The sequence below is a fragment of the Scatophagus argus genome, chromosome 2 (assembly GCF_020382885.2).
Source record: "Scatophagus argus isolate fScaArg1 chromosome 2, fScaArg1.pri, whole genome shotgun sequence".
Taxonomy (NCBI): Eukaryota; Metazoa; Chordata; class Actinopteri; family Scatophagidae; genus Scatophagus; species Scatophagus argus.
The window spans coordinates 23,672,017-23,690,707 of NC_058494.1; the positions used below are offsets into that span (position 1 = coordinate 23,672,017).

The 18,691-nt window shown below is 43.2% G+C and overlaps 1 protein-coding gene across 1 annotated transcript in view; it reads left to right on the forward strand.

The window, feature by feature from the left end:
* The window catches only part of LOC124049904 (voltage-dependent T-type calcium channel subunit alpha-1H-like), a 40,168-nt gene that overhangs the window by 5,781 nt on the left and 15,696 nt on the right, over positions 1 to 18,691 (forward strand). The window contains exons 4-18 of the mRNA XM_046372020.1: positions 4,442 to 4,535; positions 4,716 to 4,849; positions 5,268 to 5,365; positions 6,628 to 6,787; positions 7,963 to 8,275; positions 8,388 to 8,480; positions 8,583 to 9,162; positions 10,839 to 11,215; positions 13,659 to 13,810; positions 14,212 to 14,397; positions 14,700 to 14,817; positions 15,352 to 15,507; positions 16,306 to 16,393; positions 16,863 to 17,053; positions 18,090 to 18,401. Of these exons, the coding sequence (XP_046227976.1) occupies positions 4,442 to 4,535; positions 4,716 to 4,849; positions 5,268 to 5,365; positions 6,628 to 6,787; positions 7,963 to 8,275; positions 8,388 to 8,480; positions 8,583 to 9,162; positions 10,839 to 11,215; positions 13,659 to 13,810; positions 14,212 to 14,397; positions 14,700 to 14,817; positions 15,352 to 15,507; positions 16,306 to 16,393; positions 16,863 to 17,053; positions 18,090 to 18,401 (3,052 nt within the window). The remainder of the gene's footprint in view (positions 1 to 4,441; positions 4,536 to 4,715; positions 4,850 to 5,267; positions 5,366 to 6,627; positions 6,788 to 7,962; positions 8,276 to 8,387; positions 8,481 to 8,582; positions 9,163 to 10,838; positions 11,216 to 13,658; positions 13,811 to 14,211; positions 14,398 to 14,699; positions 14,818 to 15,351; positions 15,508 to 16,305; positions 16,394 to 16,862; positions 17,054 to 18,089; positions 18,402 to 18,691) is intronic.

Below are 18,691 nucleotides of genomic sequence, written 5' to 3' on the forward strand. Positions count from 1 at the left end.
ATAAGGGGTGGAGCCAGAGGACTTGAAAACTTGACAGTAACTTAACTTGGCCCACCTTCATTTCAGACACTCTCTCAGCTGGCACTCGCACAAACGCACACGCTGCACATGAGAGCCTTTGAGCTTAACTGGGTTGTGTTTAATTAAGTCTGTGTGTATGCATTCCAGAGTGAAAGTGTGTGTCCAAGCAGCAAAGAGCATGAGGAAGTCAGTGAGCAGGTTGCTCATTCATACGCAGTGGTTCACATTTGGGGATTCCCACCCAGACCGCATATTTTTTAGATCAATATCACTTTGTAGTAAGGCACTCTTCAAGCTGCCGTGAATGGCTTTCTTAATGGTGATTGAATCATTTACCATTACATTATAGATCAGTGCACTTGCTTTGTACTTTAACATAGTACTTCATCCATAGGAGTCCTATTACCAGTTCAGAACCTACTGACTTCTCTTGACATTTTATTAATGAATACGAACTGTAACTGCACTTAAATGACATGCAGATCAAGAGTTTATAACTTTCTAAAATCAGGTCTGCGGCAAACAGAATCTAAAGAAAAAACAGACTTGAGTGTAATAAAAAAAGTTACAAATAAAGCAAATGCAAGTCTATGACGTTCACAAATGAATCCTTCACTGTCCTTGGATTTTCCCTTCGTCAAAACTGTTGATTTCTCCATAGAAACCCTGCTTGATAAACCTTTAAGCCACTGACTCAGAGTTTTTGCTGTTTTTGTTTAGGTTTTTTTTTTTTTCCAAAACCCCAGCATCATATATTTGCCTTTGAGACACTAGAGGAAAAGTCTGGATTAAGACAGTTCACCAGAGGGATTAGAATCCATGTTCTGGGTGCCGTGGACCAAGTAGTTCTTGAGATAAATTAACCAAACCAAACCAAATAGTTTGGCTGTCAAAAGCACCAAAGTATTGATACTTTTTTAGTACCACACATTCAAAACAATGTGATTTTCACATTTGATGGCGTCAGAGGTACTCGAGCTTTAAAAAAAGAACAGATCTCCAACTACATTGGCATTAACAGGGTCATGCCGCTTGTTTGGCTAATATAAATATATTTTTATATATATATATCTTTTACATAAGAACTCATTCATAGGAACGTTTCTCAGTTTGTAATAAGCCCATGCGTTGCAGGTATCAATATCAGTAAGCCGTTAGTGGATGGATTTTATATCAGTCCGTCAAGTCTGCAGTAACTAAATTCCAAATGAGCTATTAATAAGTGGGTTTTGTTTCACATTCTCTGAATTTATTTCCAGAATGGTCCAGTAGCCACTTGAACTTAAGAGTTAGTTACAAAGACCAGCAGGTGTCATCTCGGAGGAGGATATTACACTTCCTAAAGAGATTTTTACAACCTGGCAGCCCAGAAGCTGTTCTTCTTAATGGTGTGTTACTGATGTACAGAGCTATAAGTTACAACTTCTGATCTTTTATAAAGGGTGTAATGTGAGATAGTGGACTGACATTGGAAAATGCAAAATATTCTCAAGCGTGCATGAAGAATAAATAAAATCTGGCCAAAGACCCGCGTCCAGGCGGCCTGTGTGTCTCTGTGCTTTGATCCTTTTAAGTTAATGAACGTTACATATGAAAATGGTCCCTCACGCTGGCCTTAACATGTGTATCCACGCCAAGGGTGGATGATGATGCCAGAAAGATCAGAGTGATGTGGTCTGATTTGATTTATATGTTTGCCTGACCTTTATTACCTGTGTTGGCACTCGAGGAGAAAGAGTTTAAGAGCAGGAGACCACGGGATACGATCAGGAGGAGGGGAAGGTGGTGGTGGTTCTGTTAGAGGGAGGAAGAATGGAAAGATAAGAGGATGAAGCAATTATGGAGAGAAAACATCAGTGTAGGCCACTTAACGTTTTCAGTTGTTTACACTTAAAAGCTCCAGTCGTCCTCTCATCCTAATGCTCAGCTGTGCTTTTTTTTAGTGAGGCATCAAGCCATTTTTCTTCACCTTATCTCTTATCGCTCCTGCCTCTTGCCTCTTGTCCCCCCCCTCCCCTTTTTTTTCTCCTCCATCTCTCCCTTACTGTATCTGTGTTTCACTTCTGCTTCTCCGTCTCTCTGACAATGTTAATTATTGAGTGAAGTTGTAGTTTATCCGTTGGCTGAGACTCAGGTTTCTGACAGGGAGACTAAAGCTCTGTCCAAGGGCAGTCACATGTGGTGATGGTACAAACAGACGGGGGAGGGTGCCGAGCAAAATGCAGTTTGGAGAGAAAGGAGAGCGTCTGAGCATGAGAGAGGGTGAGAGAGGAATAAAAGAAATGCGAGAAATGATATGGAATGAAGATGGGAAATTATACCAGCCTATATAAAGGGGTGGGGGTTGGGGGGCAGAGAGCAGAAGGAGCAGAGCAAAGAGAAAATAATTGGGCCAAAAGAGAAGGGAAAAAGGCTGTGGAGGAAAATGAGAGATGATAGAGTGAAAGGTTGACTGTGAGGGGAGAAGAAAAGAAAAAGCGGTGGAGTGAGTGAAGGCGAGAGACAGAGGAGAGGACGTTCCCCTGTGTTTCATCACTGCTGTTGAATGATGGGCCAACCATGGAAAATACTCACATCTCATCCATCACTCACACCTTGACCCTGCCCCTTCCCAGCTTGTTTAACTATGCATGCATGTGTAAGTGTGTGTGTGTGCGTGTGTGTGTTTGTGTGTTTTATGGAAACACAAGAGTTATTTCAGCTGCTGTAACTTGTATAGATGGAGCAGGATTAAAACGACCCTCCTCAGCACTGAGGAAATGAAGAAGGCTTCAGCAGGAGTTGTGCTGGAGGACATCGTTTTCTATTGTGTGCTGTGTGTGTGCTGTGTGTGTGTGTGTGTGTGTGTGTGTGTGTGCGTGTGAGTAAGTGTTTGTGTTTGTGTTTGTGTGTGTGTGTGTGTGTATTAATTGTGTTCCAGTCCAGACAGGATGCAAGCGGATTGTGAAACTCGGAAGTCAGTTCCCACGGTGAGATGGGGGTTCCCATGGCAACCACAGCAAAGGGAGGACACTGGATTACTCTCTCTCTCTCTCTCTCTCTTTCTGTCTGTCTGTCTGTCTGTCTGTCTCTCTCTCTCTCTCTCTCTCTGTCTCAAGGGTGATAAAGGATTGTACTCTCATTAATTTTTCTGCCCTCTTGAGAGCAAAGTGTCCGGGAAGGGGACCCTGTGTGTGTGCGCACATGTGTCTTTGTGTATGTGTCCATGTGCATGCTCCGGGCTTTGTTATGTATGCGTCCTTGGCTCTTGAATACATCCCTGTCACCCATTCAGCAGTTTTCACATTTGCGCACAAATGCAAGTGTGTGTGTGTGTGTGTGTGTGTGTGTGCATGTCTCTGTGTTTTTGTGTGAAGCCGACACAATCTTTCCTTTAACTTTCCACTTCAGACTATTTTCCCCTTTCAAACCTCCCCGCTTTTCACTTCAGAGCCGCGCTCCGTCTTCCTGTTTGACAGCTAGCAAGCAGCATGGATCCACAAACACACACCATGCGCAAGTTTACACTTAAACTGACTTCAAATGTCTCACTGACTGTTTCATGGTAGCTGACGTGCTTTTGTAGTTGTTAATATTAAACATGTCAAAATGTCTCACCGGAAGTTGTGCTTGTAAATTAAAGTTGATATATTTAAGCTTATTATCGCAAGTTTCTACGCTTGTAAAAAATGCTTTTTAGGTTAGTACACTCAGTTCAGTGCTTGCAAATTGGATTTTATAAGCTGTGAGGCACAATATTCACTCATGATATTGTATGTGTGTGTGTGTGTGTTTGTGTGTGTGTGCTCAGACAGATATTTTATAAGTTCATTCCAGTAATGTTTGTTACACTGCAAGACAACGTCTACTTTACGTCTGCTCAGAAAGAAACCTCACGATTTCCTCTGCATTGCTAAAGACATTACCATTGGCTGAATAAAGATTCACCAGATAAATGAATGGAAAAAAAATAATGAATGCCGAAAATTCCCTGCAGGGCACGAGGGGTCACTGAATGGTTTGATGAGAATGAAAACTGTCTGATAATAATTTCTCATCTTCTTCACAATCTTAAGGTGACAATGGGATGTTTTTGAGTGACGTGTTAAACTCTTCTACCTCCTTCATCGACGGCCCAAATGAGAGAGCACTGAACTTTACTGAAACACTTTGTATTGTTTAATGTTTAAGTTGTCACCATCTGTAATTTCATTAGGCAAATCTCAACACTCACCTGTTATTCTCTGATGGCATGTTTTGGTTTACTGCTTGCCGACATCTCAACAGGTACTAGAAAAGTCTGATTATGGAGCTGAAGTGGCAAGCAGCAATCTGTTTGGCATGTTGTGATTGGCTGAGACTCCATCTTGAAATGTGCTCATATTGAATATTGTGACTGTGTTCAAACCTGCCGTGGTGTCGATCCTTAACCTTGTGCCACATGGTTTGAGCGCGTGAGCATTTTGGCCATCCTGCTGAACTGTGTGACTCTAGGGATGTTCCAGCCTTGTGACCACACCCCCTTCCTGCTGCAGGTAACACACACACACACACATGGTCACAATCTGAAATTACAAACCAATTATGTTCAGCTGTGAGACTTCATTATCTAGGGTCTGAAAAGTTTTTGCTTTAATTTTTTCCCACTTAATCAGTTTACACTAATCCTCTGGGCATGTGTGTGTGTGTGTGTGTGTGTGTATGTGTGAACACAGGCTCTGGATGATGGGATCTTTGTGTTTTTTGCCGGGGAAATGCTGGTGAAGATGGTGGCTCTTGGGGTCATAGGTCAGAATGGTTACCTAGGCGACACATGGAACAGATTGGACTTCTTCATTGTTATAGTGGGGTGAGTGTTTGACAGACACACACACACACACACACACACTCGCATGCATGTCCACACACGCGCATCTGACATTAAATATGAGCCAAAAGTGTGTGTACGTGTGTGTTTTGTGTAAAGCTTAGACACTTGTTTAATGCCAGTTAAATGTCAAGCGTGTGTGTGCGCGTGCTTTGGCGTGTTTAGACCAAAGTGTGTGTGTGTGCGTGTGTGTGTGTGTGTGTGTGTGTGACAGCAGTAGAATGACAATGGCATCATTCGGTCCTGAGAGACAGAGACCTCTGTGATTGGTAGTTAAAAGGCTATGTGTCCCAGAGACAGTGCACTGCGTTCTGCTGGATTCCCAGTAGACGTTCAGGGTTTGCCAAGGTCAGGCTGATCAGGATTCCAGTGACACAGCAGTGGCTTTTCCGCTCCGCAGAATGCTGGAGTACTCGCTTGATGGACACAACGTCAGCCTATCAGCTATCAGGACCGTCCGTGTTCTCCGCCCACTGCGAGCCATCAACAGAGTTCCCAGTGAGTATTTCTCCTTTTTCCTCGAACACACGCTCCAAGTGTTGCACACAGTCTGTTATTGCGTTTTGCTGTTTTGGCTCTGTGCTCAAGTATGATGGATTTTAAATTAAACAGTGACCGTGAGGTTAAAGCGCTGGCTTAAATTTTTTAAGAGTTTTAAAGTGTCTTCACATCCAATATGGGTGAGCAATATAGGATTCTCCTGACTTCAAGATGATGCAGCAGGTCAAAGATTGTAAAGAGAGAACAGAGAAGGCAAATAAAGAGACTTTAATGGTCAGACCTTAGAACAATCTTGACTGGACAAGTTGCTGACTTTAGAGCAATCCATTTCATTGTCTGTCTGACTTGCTGAGGACAAGAATGAAGGCAAAGGTCCCTGAAACATGCCAAAGGTAAAGATGACTGCAGTAAAACCCTGGCAAAGCATGAGCAGGAAAGATACCGAATGTGTGCTGAGCTCTGTGTGTTATAGACTCCAGAAAGCCACTGACTTAACAAAATATTAAATATGATGACTGTGGAAAACCTTCTTGCAGGTTATGTCAACTTGTCCAATTATCTGTCTGTCCCCCATAATTGGTGGACAATGTATAACGGTGTGAAATTCCTACACTGTTCACCTGGTGTGAAAACATATCACTTGAGCTGAAAGTCATTCAGCTCATTAGTCTCAGCCAAGACAATGAAAAATGTGTCACTGTCCTTGTATCTCACTGCATTGTAAATTCCACTTCATTTCTTTAATTTCCTAAGCTGCCCCAGCTATTAACAGCAGCCGCCTTCCTTTTGGTATACGCATGTGCAAACAAATCAGGGCGCAGTGAACAAAGTCATGGAAATCATTGTGATGCTGCAGTTGTTCTTAACAGCTCATCGCACAAACCGGCCAGCCAACATAACATTTCTTTTACTACACTCGGTGACCTTGGCGCAACTCTGAGTTCTAATAAAATTGGAGTGTGTTTGAAGTAGCCAAGTCTTGAAGCAGCAAAGAGGAAGATTTTGTGTCTGCACTCTTCAGCAGAGTGGAGACCAATTATCAGTGTTTGAACTCTAATTATTTGCCATTCAATTAATTGCACTGCTCCAGTTTTGTACAGAATACATTAAAGGACCCCTCCTGTCTGGCCAACACTTCCTGTGACTGACATTAAAGTTTAGGGTTCAGTGCACATCTTTGCTAGTCTGTAGTGTCTAGAGTGCAGTTTCCTATTGCACTTGTGCTGTACGTGTGTGTGTGTGTGTGTGTGTGTTGGTAGGTATGCGTATCCTGGTGACTCTCCTACTAGACACACTTCCCATGCTGGGCAACGTGCTGGCACTGTGTTTCTTTGTCTTCTTCATCTTCGGCATCGTTGGCGTGCAACTGTGGGCGGGGCTGCTGAGGAACCGCTGTTTCATGGGAGAGGATGTCAAGATGTGAGTTACTATAGTAACCGGCAGATGTCACAACACTGGGATGCACTGACCTCATTAATCTCAAAAGTTTGCTCACCACTGATTAGCTCCTTTCACCCTGCTATTATTTCTAAGAGGGGATCAATATCACAGATAGTCTGATCTTGTTTGTTCTCTAATCAGCTCCGTCTGGGAGGAAGTAAATGTATTTCCTGCTGGAACCCTTCAGCATTAGAGATCACAAGTCAAAGGATTAAGAGGGTTAAGTGAATTATGTGTAGCGTTATTCAGGGTCTCAGTGGCTGCTTTAACGCAGACCTTCAGAGCTTCATTTCCACTTTACACCGTCCTTCTCGTCATGTTCGATCACGCTGTCGCACCATCACTCTCGCTTACGCTCACATGTTCACAAACACGATCATATGATATCACATAACATCAGATAACATCATGTTCACCTCCTGGCCTCACATCTGTTCAACCACCTCGCTCACATAATATTCCCTGACAGCCGTATCGTGGTTACTACCCGGTAATTCTCTGTTGTCACATTGGAGACCCATTGACTCAACACTTTACAATGACTGCCAGACAGCCACCAACACAGAAGTCATTTCTAACATAGTGCAGCTGTATCAGAAAATATCATATTGTTATTGTCTTTAATCCCCTGTGGTCACATTAGCCAACTACTTAACCACTCAACTTAATAATTTGGATGTTTTTAATGCTTCATAAACAACAAAATGACCTTTCCTAATAAGAAGTGAGGCAGCTTCACTCCTCTGTGAACCCTCTCAACACTACAGATGATTGATAGTTTATCTCTCCACTGCACCTTGCCTCCCTCTCTTCTTCTTTTCCCTTCATCAGTATTTTTCTCTCTCTTGTTTCCTCATTTCCTCCTTTAGCACCCTTGTGTATTTCATACTGTCTTTCTGTTTTCTCCTGAGCACTGACCTTTTGTGCAAACAAAAGGTCAATAAAATGATTTATCATCCTTAAAATTGTGTGAACTTTATCTGAAATTGTCCAGAAACTTACAGTTTGTATATTAAGCCCATTTTTTTCCTTACTGTCATCAAACCTTGTGAAGGGTCAAGACAAATGAATTGATCTGAATAACTAGTATCATTTCTATAGCCAACTATATTTTTGTGACCTTTTTTTTCCCCATTCGCCTCCCTTTTCTTCAGGAGATATAACATTTCCTTCCTGAGTGGCTACTATCGGCCAGATGGCACCGATGACCATCCCTTCATCTGCTCAACTGAAAGAGAAAATGGGATGCTTCGCTGCTCTGATGTGCCTCGCCGCCGTGTAGCTGGGACTTCCTGCTTCCTGGGCGCTGATGAGGCCCATGCAGAGATGGGACCTAGAGTGGATGAACCAGTGCCATGTGTAAACTGGTTCCAGTTTTACAATGAGTGTCGAGCTGGGGAATTAAATCCACACAAAGGAGCTATTAACTTTGATAACATTGGATATGCATGGATCGCCATTTTTCAGGTAAACATTTGAAGGGTTTGTGATACACCTTTCATCTGTAACTGATATGCACACTACACAGCACGCTTTACTGTGATTACTCTGGTTCGTGTGTGCATGTGCGTTCATACAGGTAATTACTCTAGAGGGTTGGGTAGACATCATGTACTACGTTATGGATGCACATTCTTTCTACAATTTCATCTACTTCATCTTCCTCATTATAGTAAGTGCACCTACACACGCAGAAAAACGTGCAAAAAATCTACATGCAGTACGCTGTACCTTTTGTTACAACACTGAGTAATGTTTGTGTTGTCCTGATCAGGTGGGCTCTTTCTTCATGATCAACTTGTGCCTAGTTGTCATAGCAACCCAGTTTTCTGAAACGAAGCAGAGGGAACACGCCTTAATGAAATCGGAGCAGCGCGCCCGCCAGCTCCACCAATCAGCCTCCACGCTGGCCAGTGACAGCCAACCAGGAAGCTGCTACGAGGAGATCATCCGCTACCTGGCGCACCTGGGTCGCAAGGCGTGGCGACGACTGTCCCGCTGCTATGCTCAGACGCGCACGCACTTTCATTGCGTGTGCATATGCCAAAAAGGCAGAGGTGGCGGAGCTGCCAGAGCGGGCGGCGTCGGGGAAATGAACGGACTTGCCCACCGACACTCCGGCCACGCTCCCAATGACCTGTCACACCTTCATCAGCTTTATCATCATCATCACCAGCATCACCACCAGCATCATCAGCCTCAGTCTGAGCCTGCTGTCAGTAACGGAGGGAATGGTTTTAATTATCCCTTCATTTCGCCCCTCTTCAGTCACTTGGATCCAAAGGGCTGGAACCAGAAGAGGCTGGCTGCCACAGAGACTGTCAACAGACTGCCACAGCTAGTGGCAGAGCATGGTGAGGCATGGTGGAGGCCATTTGCAGAAACCCCTGTATTCTAGCAGTTCATCAGTTTGTGTTTGTCAGAGAGATTTGGGTTGCTTTGCTTTATTTCTTTTAATTCTTTTTTTAAGAAATAATTTTTGAGGGTCAGTTCACCCAAATTACAAAAGAACCTAAACTCCCACGTACCCCCAGTAGCATTCAGACTTCAGACTGAGTGGAATTGATTTTTTTTTGTTTCTGTTGCTCAAAGCATTCTGAGAAAGGAGCTTTCATATGCTAGTTTCTGCACAGTGTTGTTTTTTAGTTAATGCATTGACAAGCTTCTGGTCATAGACTTTGATTAAGACAAAGTAAATACAAGAACACTGTGGTGTATTTATACATTTGGGCAATTGGCTCCTGGGCAGCACATCTGTGTATCTCTTACGTAAGATCACTCTCGGGGCATTGTAATCCCATGAGAGTTGTAGACCACAGAAATGGAGAATAAGAGTTATGGTTTATGAAGCAAAGAAAAGACAAATGCACATTTACAACAGCGTGCACAGATGCATTTTGTAAAAGCCCGAGCAGCAGCATGTCTTGTCACAGACAACGTCAAGTCACTCTAGACCCTACACCACACACCTTATTAGGCTTAAATACAGAATGCTGTCAAAGAAAGGTTTCCCATCAGGTCCTTCAGAATTTTAAAGTTGTGGCTTCTGCGATGTGAAGGTTTTTGAGGGGTACTTCACAGACACACATAATGATGGAGGGTCAAAACAAAGATGGCTAAGACATCTTGACTTTGAATCTCTTGTAAGGGTCATGCAACACCTGCAAACTCCACATCCCCTGTTTGTAATGCAGGCTTTCCATTAAAGATGTGTAGTCTCCAAGCCGAAGCCAAAAGATTTTTCAAAGTTCCTCCAGTCTCAGAGGACATACAGCAGATTTCACATGCCGAGTGCTGCTCCCCATGATGGATGAAGTGAGCTCGATGTGTAAAATTGGTTAAGTAACAGAAAAGATGTCAAATTTTAATAGAACTCAGTAAGAAATTCTAATTGTAGCTGGGACACTTCCCACATACAAAAAAACTGAGTAGAAATTATTCAGTATGCTGTTGCATGCACTAGGGGCCGAAACTCTGAAAATTACACCTCTAGATAAGTTTATTTTTTGCATATGTAGAACAGAGCCATTTTCAGCAAAGTTTTCTTATGCACACCAAATTGTCTATAGACACAAAGACACCAAAGAATGACTAGATTGGATTTGCACTATCAGTCTCCAGTGAAAAATGGATTCGTTGTAACTGTGATGGCAAGTGAACTGCTCGTACTAGATTAGTGTTTGTTGTTATGTCATTGGAGCATTCCTCCCAAGCTGCTAGCTAATGAATTCCACTGAAATCTTACTCCCGCTTCAATCCACGCCCCTTCCCCCAGCACACACACGCGGAAACACACATCGACGTTCTAATAAAAGATCTCCCCTTCTGCACAAAAGCATCCCAACTGCACAGTGGCTTCCATGTTATTGAATTTTTGTCTCCCAGAAATGAAATGAAGGTGCTATCCTTTACTGAGCACAGAATATATTGAATGACAAAATGTGCAACATACAGGATCAGCTCTTTATTATGGCCTTGTGCATGTAGGGTTTTTGTGTGTCTGTATCACCTCCTCCTTCTGTCCATACAGGTGGATGTGCTGGGCATCCTGTATTACCGCTACCAGGTGAAGTCCCAGGAGAGTCTTCAGTATGCCCGTACTGCATCTATTACAACCAACTTAACGATGGTGAAAATGTTAACGATCAGACTGAAGACCAGCATCATGGCTACAGCAACTCATGCCATGGCAACAGCCCGTGTCATAGTAACAGCCCGTGCCATTGTGGCAGCCCCTGCCGCGGTGATGCACAGGTGTCTGAGCCAAAGACAAGGCTGTGCAAGCGTTGCTGGGCGGGACTCCGAACTAAACTCGATCTCATTGTTGGCAGCAGATACTTCAGCAGAGGAATCATGATTGCCATCCTTATTAACACACTGTCGATGGGCATAGAGTACCACGAACAGGTATGTTTGTGTGCGTGAGTGTAAGAATGTGCATAGCCGTGTGCCCGTCCTCTTGCAAATTATATGTGACTACAGTTTGATTGAAAATGGATGTGCTAATCACTGTGTGTGGTGGAGTCAATGAACTTACCCTCCAATCAACACTTACAGCACCAAGCATATGGGATCACGAAGTGCGCATATGTGTGCGTGATTGTGTGTGGGTGTGTGCATGCATGCATCAGGAGATGGAGAAACTCATAAGACCTGAAGTGTTAATTAAAGCGTGACCCTGGGACAGGAGAAAGGGAGAGAGAGTGAGCGGCGCTGGAGAGACGAGGCAGAGCGAGAGAAGCGAGCAAGAGAGAGAGAGAGAGAGAATGGAGGAGGAGGAGGAGGAGGACAGATTTGACTTTGTGATTGGCTGGAAGGCAGGGAAAGTCTGTGGGAGATGGGGGAAGATTTTGAGTGGCCCATTTCCTGAACAAAATGATAGATGTGGACTGCCTTAACTTCTCAAACGATAAGGCCGGGCACTATTTTATTTATTTATTTTTTTAATTATTATTATTAACCATCTTCTGCAGAGACCAAAACCAACACTGAAAAAGAATGACTGAATATAGCCTTTTTTTCCCTATATGTCTCTATCTATAGGACTGAAGAGCCATGCAGTTTCACTGGGTGAAATTCCCTCATGTCAATGAGCGTGACCAGTGTAGTTTAGTCCGAAACACCTCAGAGACTTTGTACTTTTGTTTTTGTTTTTTTTTTCAATCTCAGGAGAGTAGCTGTGTGAAGCAGATGCCACTGAGCATGCTCAGAGACACAGTTAATTCCACTGCTTTGTTGGTTTGGTTTGATGAGCTGGAATAAATAAACCACAATATGAGAAAATGTCACCCGATGCTGTTGTGTAGCTCCAGCATTTAAAAGTTTAGAACGACCTGACAAGAGCTCGATGGTGGTCAGATGAGTGAGAACAGGACTTAATATTTTTCAGTGGTCTTCGATGCTTTTCCGTTGTAGAAATTCTTCTTAACAATTAAGTAAAATCTTATTTTGTAGGAAAAGGTATGAAAAAACAGAACTTTTGTACATTGAGACAAAGGTGTCTCTGAGCAATAGGATTAAAGAGTAAGCAATAAAAGAAATCAGAAGCTTTACATAAAAATGTGTGCAGATCTAAATAGGAACGGGTTCTTGTTTCAGTATAAAGTGCACAGTAATGCTTATAACAAGCTGGAATTAAAAGTTGTTTTGCTCTAGCAAGGCTATTCTCAGAACCTGAACATAGAAACAGTTAGCTTAGTTAGCTTGGTTTAGCGTTAGCACTACAGGTTGTGGATCACAGAATGACGGCTGAATGTGGGCTGACAAATCTCGGTTTAAACCTGTTCAGTCCAGTCGCTGTAGACCCTGCAGAGAGTCAAAAAATATTTAGAGGTCAGATTCACTGCTGTGGTTCTATAATCATCATGGGTCACTCGTGCTTTTCTGGGCTGGAAAAACAAATTTAAAATGTGAAAATGGTCGCAAAAGTATTCTCGCCTGTTACTGTGGGAATATTGACTAGATGGAAGTTTTAATCATGTTATTGTTCTTCCTTTGGGTCAAAATGATTTCAGATGTAAATCATGCATTTGTTGTCTGAATATTATTTTTTTATTTTTTGTTAAAATTTAAGAAGAAAAATCAATGTGAACAAGTTTTTCCCAAGTTTTTGTCTGAAAGCAGGAATATAATAAACTTGGATATGGGTCCAATAGAATTGTGGTTATTAAATTTTGTTGATAATCTTAAAAAGTAAAAACAAATAAAAGAATAAATCCAGCCTTCCTTTAAACTTCATTTGCCAATAATGAAGTGAAAATGATTAAAAACTAATTAGATATCGCATTTGTTTAGAATTTGTACTAATACAAAATATTACATAAAATTAAAGCAACAGACACACTTTGGAGTAGCGTGTTTGTTTGATTTTCTCTTCTGGCCATCTTTGTACTTTTAAGTGTTTTGCAGCAGTCTTGATTGCCTTTCGAACGTGAGAACTCTCTGGTTTGATAGGATTCAGAGTAACTCGACCTTACATGCGCTTCCTTCCAGCCTTCTGTGTTCCCCCTGCAGTGCCTCAGTGGGTCGGCCCCACAGTTTGAGAACCACTGCTCTGAGCAATATCAATTGCCTTAATAACAAAAGTGTGTTCAATTCCAAAGGATTGTGGGTAAAAACCACACCGGCATTCACCTCCGGAGGCAGCTCCTCACACTTTATCTGCATAAACCTACACTGTAGCCTTGACTAGCATTTTTAGAAACTCCTATCATGTTGACTCAACTGTGCTTCTCACAGCCAGTCTGTCCTTCTCTATTTGTTTGTTCATTTTACTGTGTGCCTGTCCAATATCTGTACATCAATCTCTCCCCCGTTTTCTTTTCTCTCCACAAACGCTGCGTCTCTTCAGCCGCAGGAGCTGACAGATGTTTTGGAGATCAGTAACATGGTGTTCACAAGTCTGTTCAGTCTCGAGATGCTGCTGAAGCTCCTGGCTCTTGGGATCTTTGGCTACATCAAGAACCCCTATAATGGCTTCGACAGCGTCATTGTCATCATCAGGTGGGGCTCTGATGGGAGGGGGGTGTATCTGTAAGTTTACCCCAAAATATGAATTCTGTTATTCTGTTAATTCTGTTATTCAGAGTCCTCACCTTGAGTCAGCACTGCAGTCTCGTCTTCCATATCAGTCAGTGTGATGCTGGTTCTGGCAGTGAAGCCATGTGCTTGCACTCTCGGTCCAGGGGCTCTGTATTCACTCCATTATGTAGTAATACAAGCTAAATTATGTATCCGTGTTTGAAGGCTTGGCTTCTTTTCTGTGCCAGTGCACACTGCCTCCACCTTCTTTGTTAGCTGATAAGTTGCAAACTGCATGGGCCTGTTTTCTCCTTTCACTTTATACATACTGATTCCTTTGAATTTAATGTGAATTTAACAGTTCATAATCCGCTTGTCTTTAGTGTGTGGGAGATTGTGGGTGAGGCAGAGGGAGGCTTATCGGTGCTGCGTACCTTCCGTCTGCTGAGAGTTTTGAAGCTGGTCCGGTTCCTTCCTGCCCTGAGGAGGCAGTTGGTGGTGCTGATGAAGACCATGGATAATGTGGCCACGTTCTGCATGTTGCTGATGCTCTTCATATTCATTTTCAGGTATACGCTTCCTTTCCTTTGGCACAAGCCAAACTGTTTTCTCAGCTTTTTAAGAGCTTTAATTATACTGCTTGAAACTCACAAAAATCATCATCATTACTACTGACCTTTTTCTTACTCAGTTACAGAACATATTACCACATGTATCATCCCCCTTTATACAGACACAATTAATCACACAGGCAACATTGCTGCATCTTGCTGTACAGTATCCATATTAAATTACCATGTAATGACAGTAATGCATTTTCTTATTGTTTTATTTGCGTTCATGTGTGTGTGTGTGTGTGTGTTTGTTGCAGTATCTTGGGGATGCATCTGTTTGGCTGTAAATTTGGTTTGCGACACGACAGCGGAGACACTTTACCTGACAGAAAAAACTTTGACTCTCTGCTCTGGGCGACTGTCACTGTGTTTCAGGTCAGACAAACACAACAACACACCCTGTCTGTCGCACAAACATACCGATGTGTACGAGCACACAATCACGTCGTCAGTGTTTAATTTAGAGGAATTTCCCCATCCATGTAGTTTAATTATAAAATAAACTTGAATGTGATTGAAACAGCAGCTGCTGCTGTCACCAGTAGCGGCACTGATGATCCTCTCCATTATTTCATTTGCTCCAATTTGGGAGTGCTCTAGCTCGACTTTTTGAACAAAATATAAAAACTCTCCCAGCGGGCAGGTAAGATCTGCTTCACAAGCAGAGGGGGAGGAGGAGTAATGAAACACGCATACCGCAGGAGCTCATTTAACACTGATGAGCATCATTACTGTTCAACTGACAATGAGATATTAAAGGTGGAGTTTGATCTTAGTGTTCTTTTTATTATGCTTTATGGCAGCTACTAGCACTTGTATGCAGTCGACTGTTGTGTTTGATGGTGCATTTTTCTTATCCCCCTCATACTTTTACCAATTCTCCATCTCCACATCTCCTCCCATCTGCAGATCCTCACCCAGGAGGACTGGAACGCGGTGCTCTATAACGGGATGGCCTCCACCTCGCCGCTGGCTGCTCTCTATTTTGTAGCCCTCATGACCTTTGGCAACTACGTCCTCTTCAACTTGCTTGTAGCCATTTTGGTTGAGGGCTTTCAAGCCGAAGTAAGGGCAAAGTTGCAGTTTTGTTTGAGCTACTTAGAGAATGAGGCAGAGAGAACGAGGCTAATTGAGCTCTGTTGTGCTGATGATACCAAAGCTGCTTACAAGAGAATAATCTCTCCCATCCTGGCTGTGTGGTTTCTCCCCTCTCTCTCTCTCTCTCTCTTTATCCATCACTCTTTCTTTCTCAGTTGTCCTCTCTTCCTCTCTCACTCTCCCTCTCTATTTATCCCCTCTTTCTCTCTATCTTTCTCTCTCGCTGACACACACATGCACACACACACAAAATACTCTCCAGGGTAGGGATGTGTTTGATATCGCCTGCCATTCACAGCTGGTGAGCTTTTGTTGTTTAGTTTTCATCTTTTATCTGCAGCATCAGAGAGCACTTGCTCTGTATCTTTCTCTCTCTCTCTTTCTCACACACTCTCTCTCTTTCACACACACACACACACACACACACACACACACACACACACAGATACCCTTTGCCAAAGCTGCCTGCCTCCATCTTTCTGGCGTGAATTTTAATTAAATTCAGTAAAGCTTTATTGGCGTGACTACAGGAGATCGCTGCCAAAGCCATGCACATAACTCAGCTAGAGAAAACTGGAGATCCCCTCCGCCCGTCTGCCTCTCGCTCCCGTCCCTCTTGACTAGCTCATATTTCTTTCTTTTACAACAGTCTCCAGACAGTGAAAAGAGGATGGCGATGATGATGATGACGATTATGATGATGACGGTGGTGATCCCAGTGCTGTGCGTGTGTGTTTGTGTGCGTGTGTGTGTGTGTGTTTTAAGGGTGATGCTAACAAATCTGAGACAGATGACGAGAGACAATCCATCTCTTATGAGGATGAGGAGAAGTTGAGAGAGCTGTATGCTGCAGGTACTGCATGCACTGCTGTATGGAAACATACAGTCTCCCACCTTAAAGCATAATTTTGGTTTATTACAACATGGATCTCTGTTGTGGTTTTGTTCAGTTTTCTTATTGGTAAATAATAACACTGTACTCATCAAGTTATTTGGTGAGTTTAGGGACATTGCTTAAATGTCAGATGACCATAAAGTTTGCTTAAACCTTCAGGCAAGGCAAACAGTAAAATTAAAATATAATTAATATATATAAATATAGTAAAATAAAATGATTATTATTAAATTATTAACTGTCTAAACAGTTCATACTGGTTGAACTTTGGTATTTCTAATGTAGTTGTACGTTTCTTGTTTGACTTCAGCCCATCCCATTCTTAGATCATTTTGGAGAAACTCAAACATTTTAGTAAGTTTTAGTTTTAGTAAACAGAATTATCCTTTAACAACAAATATTCATGTCTGCCTGTGTGTGTCTGCAGAGCTCAAGATCCAGGCCATGATGTTGAGCCCCAATGGTCTCCTGAACCCCAAAGCCTCCATGCCCCACCCTCCTCCTCCTCCTCTGCCGGTCATCACACACACTGCTGCCACACCCACCATAAACTCCGTCCAGTCGCGCCGGGCGAGTGCAGCCTCCATGGACATCAACAGCATTGAGCAGAGGTCTCCGGTGAGCCTTGGACACATGCTTTCACCTTCAGTACATTATCACCACATTATCTATGAGCGATAAAGTTGATTTAAAGAGAGTGCAACCTGTGCAGTGCAAGGGAAACATGATATGTGTTGCTGCACTCATCAACCATTGCATCATGTTAATATGCGACACCCTGCTGTCAGCGTTTGTGCTCCGGATCAGTTTTGGTCTATTTTTGACTGTCTGGATGTTCTTGGATCCACTTGATGGAGATCTTTTTTTTAAAAAAAAATGAATAAATGCAGATTGTGTTCAGATCAACAACATTTTGACAAACTGTAGCTTGCACTCCACATTTGCATGACCTCTGCAGTTGGCAGGCGGTCAGTTGTTGTTCTTTAGAGTGGCAAGATTTTAAACCTAGTACTGAGATCAGATTTTCTCCATAGACTGTATTTTAGATAGATAGATACTTTATTGATCCCGAGGGAAATTCAAGATTTTAGATAGTAAAGAGAGCCAAATGTGAAGCTCAGTGTCGGCACCTCTAGACTCCGAGCTAATCCAAGCAAACAGGGCAAACAGGTGAAGCGTGGGTGGAGCTGAGGTGACTTTACATATTTTTGTTTTTCCTAAAAAGCTTCTTCTTCCATCACATTTTACTCCTCTGTTTCTCACACAAGTTAGATTTATTTACATCGGCGTCCTGCCTCCCTCTTCCTGTTCACAGTTTGTCACAGGAGGAATAAAAAAATCCCTTGTCATTTGTTGGTACGGCTTAAGCGTTTGTTCTGATTCAATGGGTCGATACAAACATAGCAGGATTGTTGTCACATCAAAATGAGATCACATGGAGGCCTGAAGTGGGATTGTGATCGCATTTTGATTCATCGTACAGCACTTTTGTTTGTCCCAGTGTGCAGGATTCTCGAACATAAGAAAAAAACATCAGTCATGGAAACGTTGCTCCACAGCACCCCTGCTGGCCAAAGAGTCCACATGGTACCTTTAACTTGTGACGAGTTAAATCTTTAGGTGCACTTGAAATAAAAGTTGCTGTTTTTTGCAGCTGTCTTCACAGTCTTTGTGGGACGGCGGGCCAGAGAGCCGTCGCTCCAGCTGGACCAGCATCGGCCGAGCCCCCAGCCTCCACAGGAAGAGCCAGTCGGGGGAGATGGAGTCCCTGCTGTCCGACACGCACTCAAGCTCCAACTTCAGCAGCAGGGAGCAATCTCTGGACCAGCCAGAGTACCTGCAGGTGCCTGCGCTCCACCCGCCCGACTGCAATGGCACCACCTTTCACCTGTCCGACCTCTGCTACGACGACGCTCCTCTAACCACGCACTACCACAGCGACCAGGAGGACGACGAGACTGAAGAGGTGCTGCTCTTTACGTTTATGTGATTTCTTTGCCAAGTTTAGAGCGGCATGCTGGTGCAGGGCAGTGGTTAACGCTGTCGTCTCACAGAAAGAGGGTTCCAGGTCCGAATCCCAGTGGGCCCTGGGCCCTTCTGTGTAGAGTTTGCATGTTCTCCCTGTGCCTGCGTGGGTTTTCTCTGAGTGCTTCGGCTTCCTCCCACAATCCCAAAAACATGCACATTAGGTTAATTGGCTACTCTACATTGCCTCTGTGTGAGTGTGTGTTGTCTGCCTTAGTGTGTTGGCCCTGC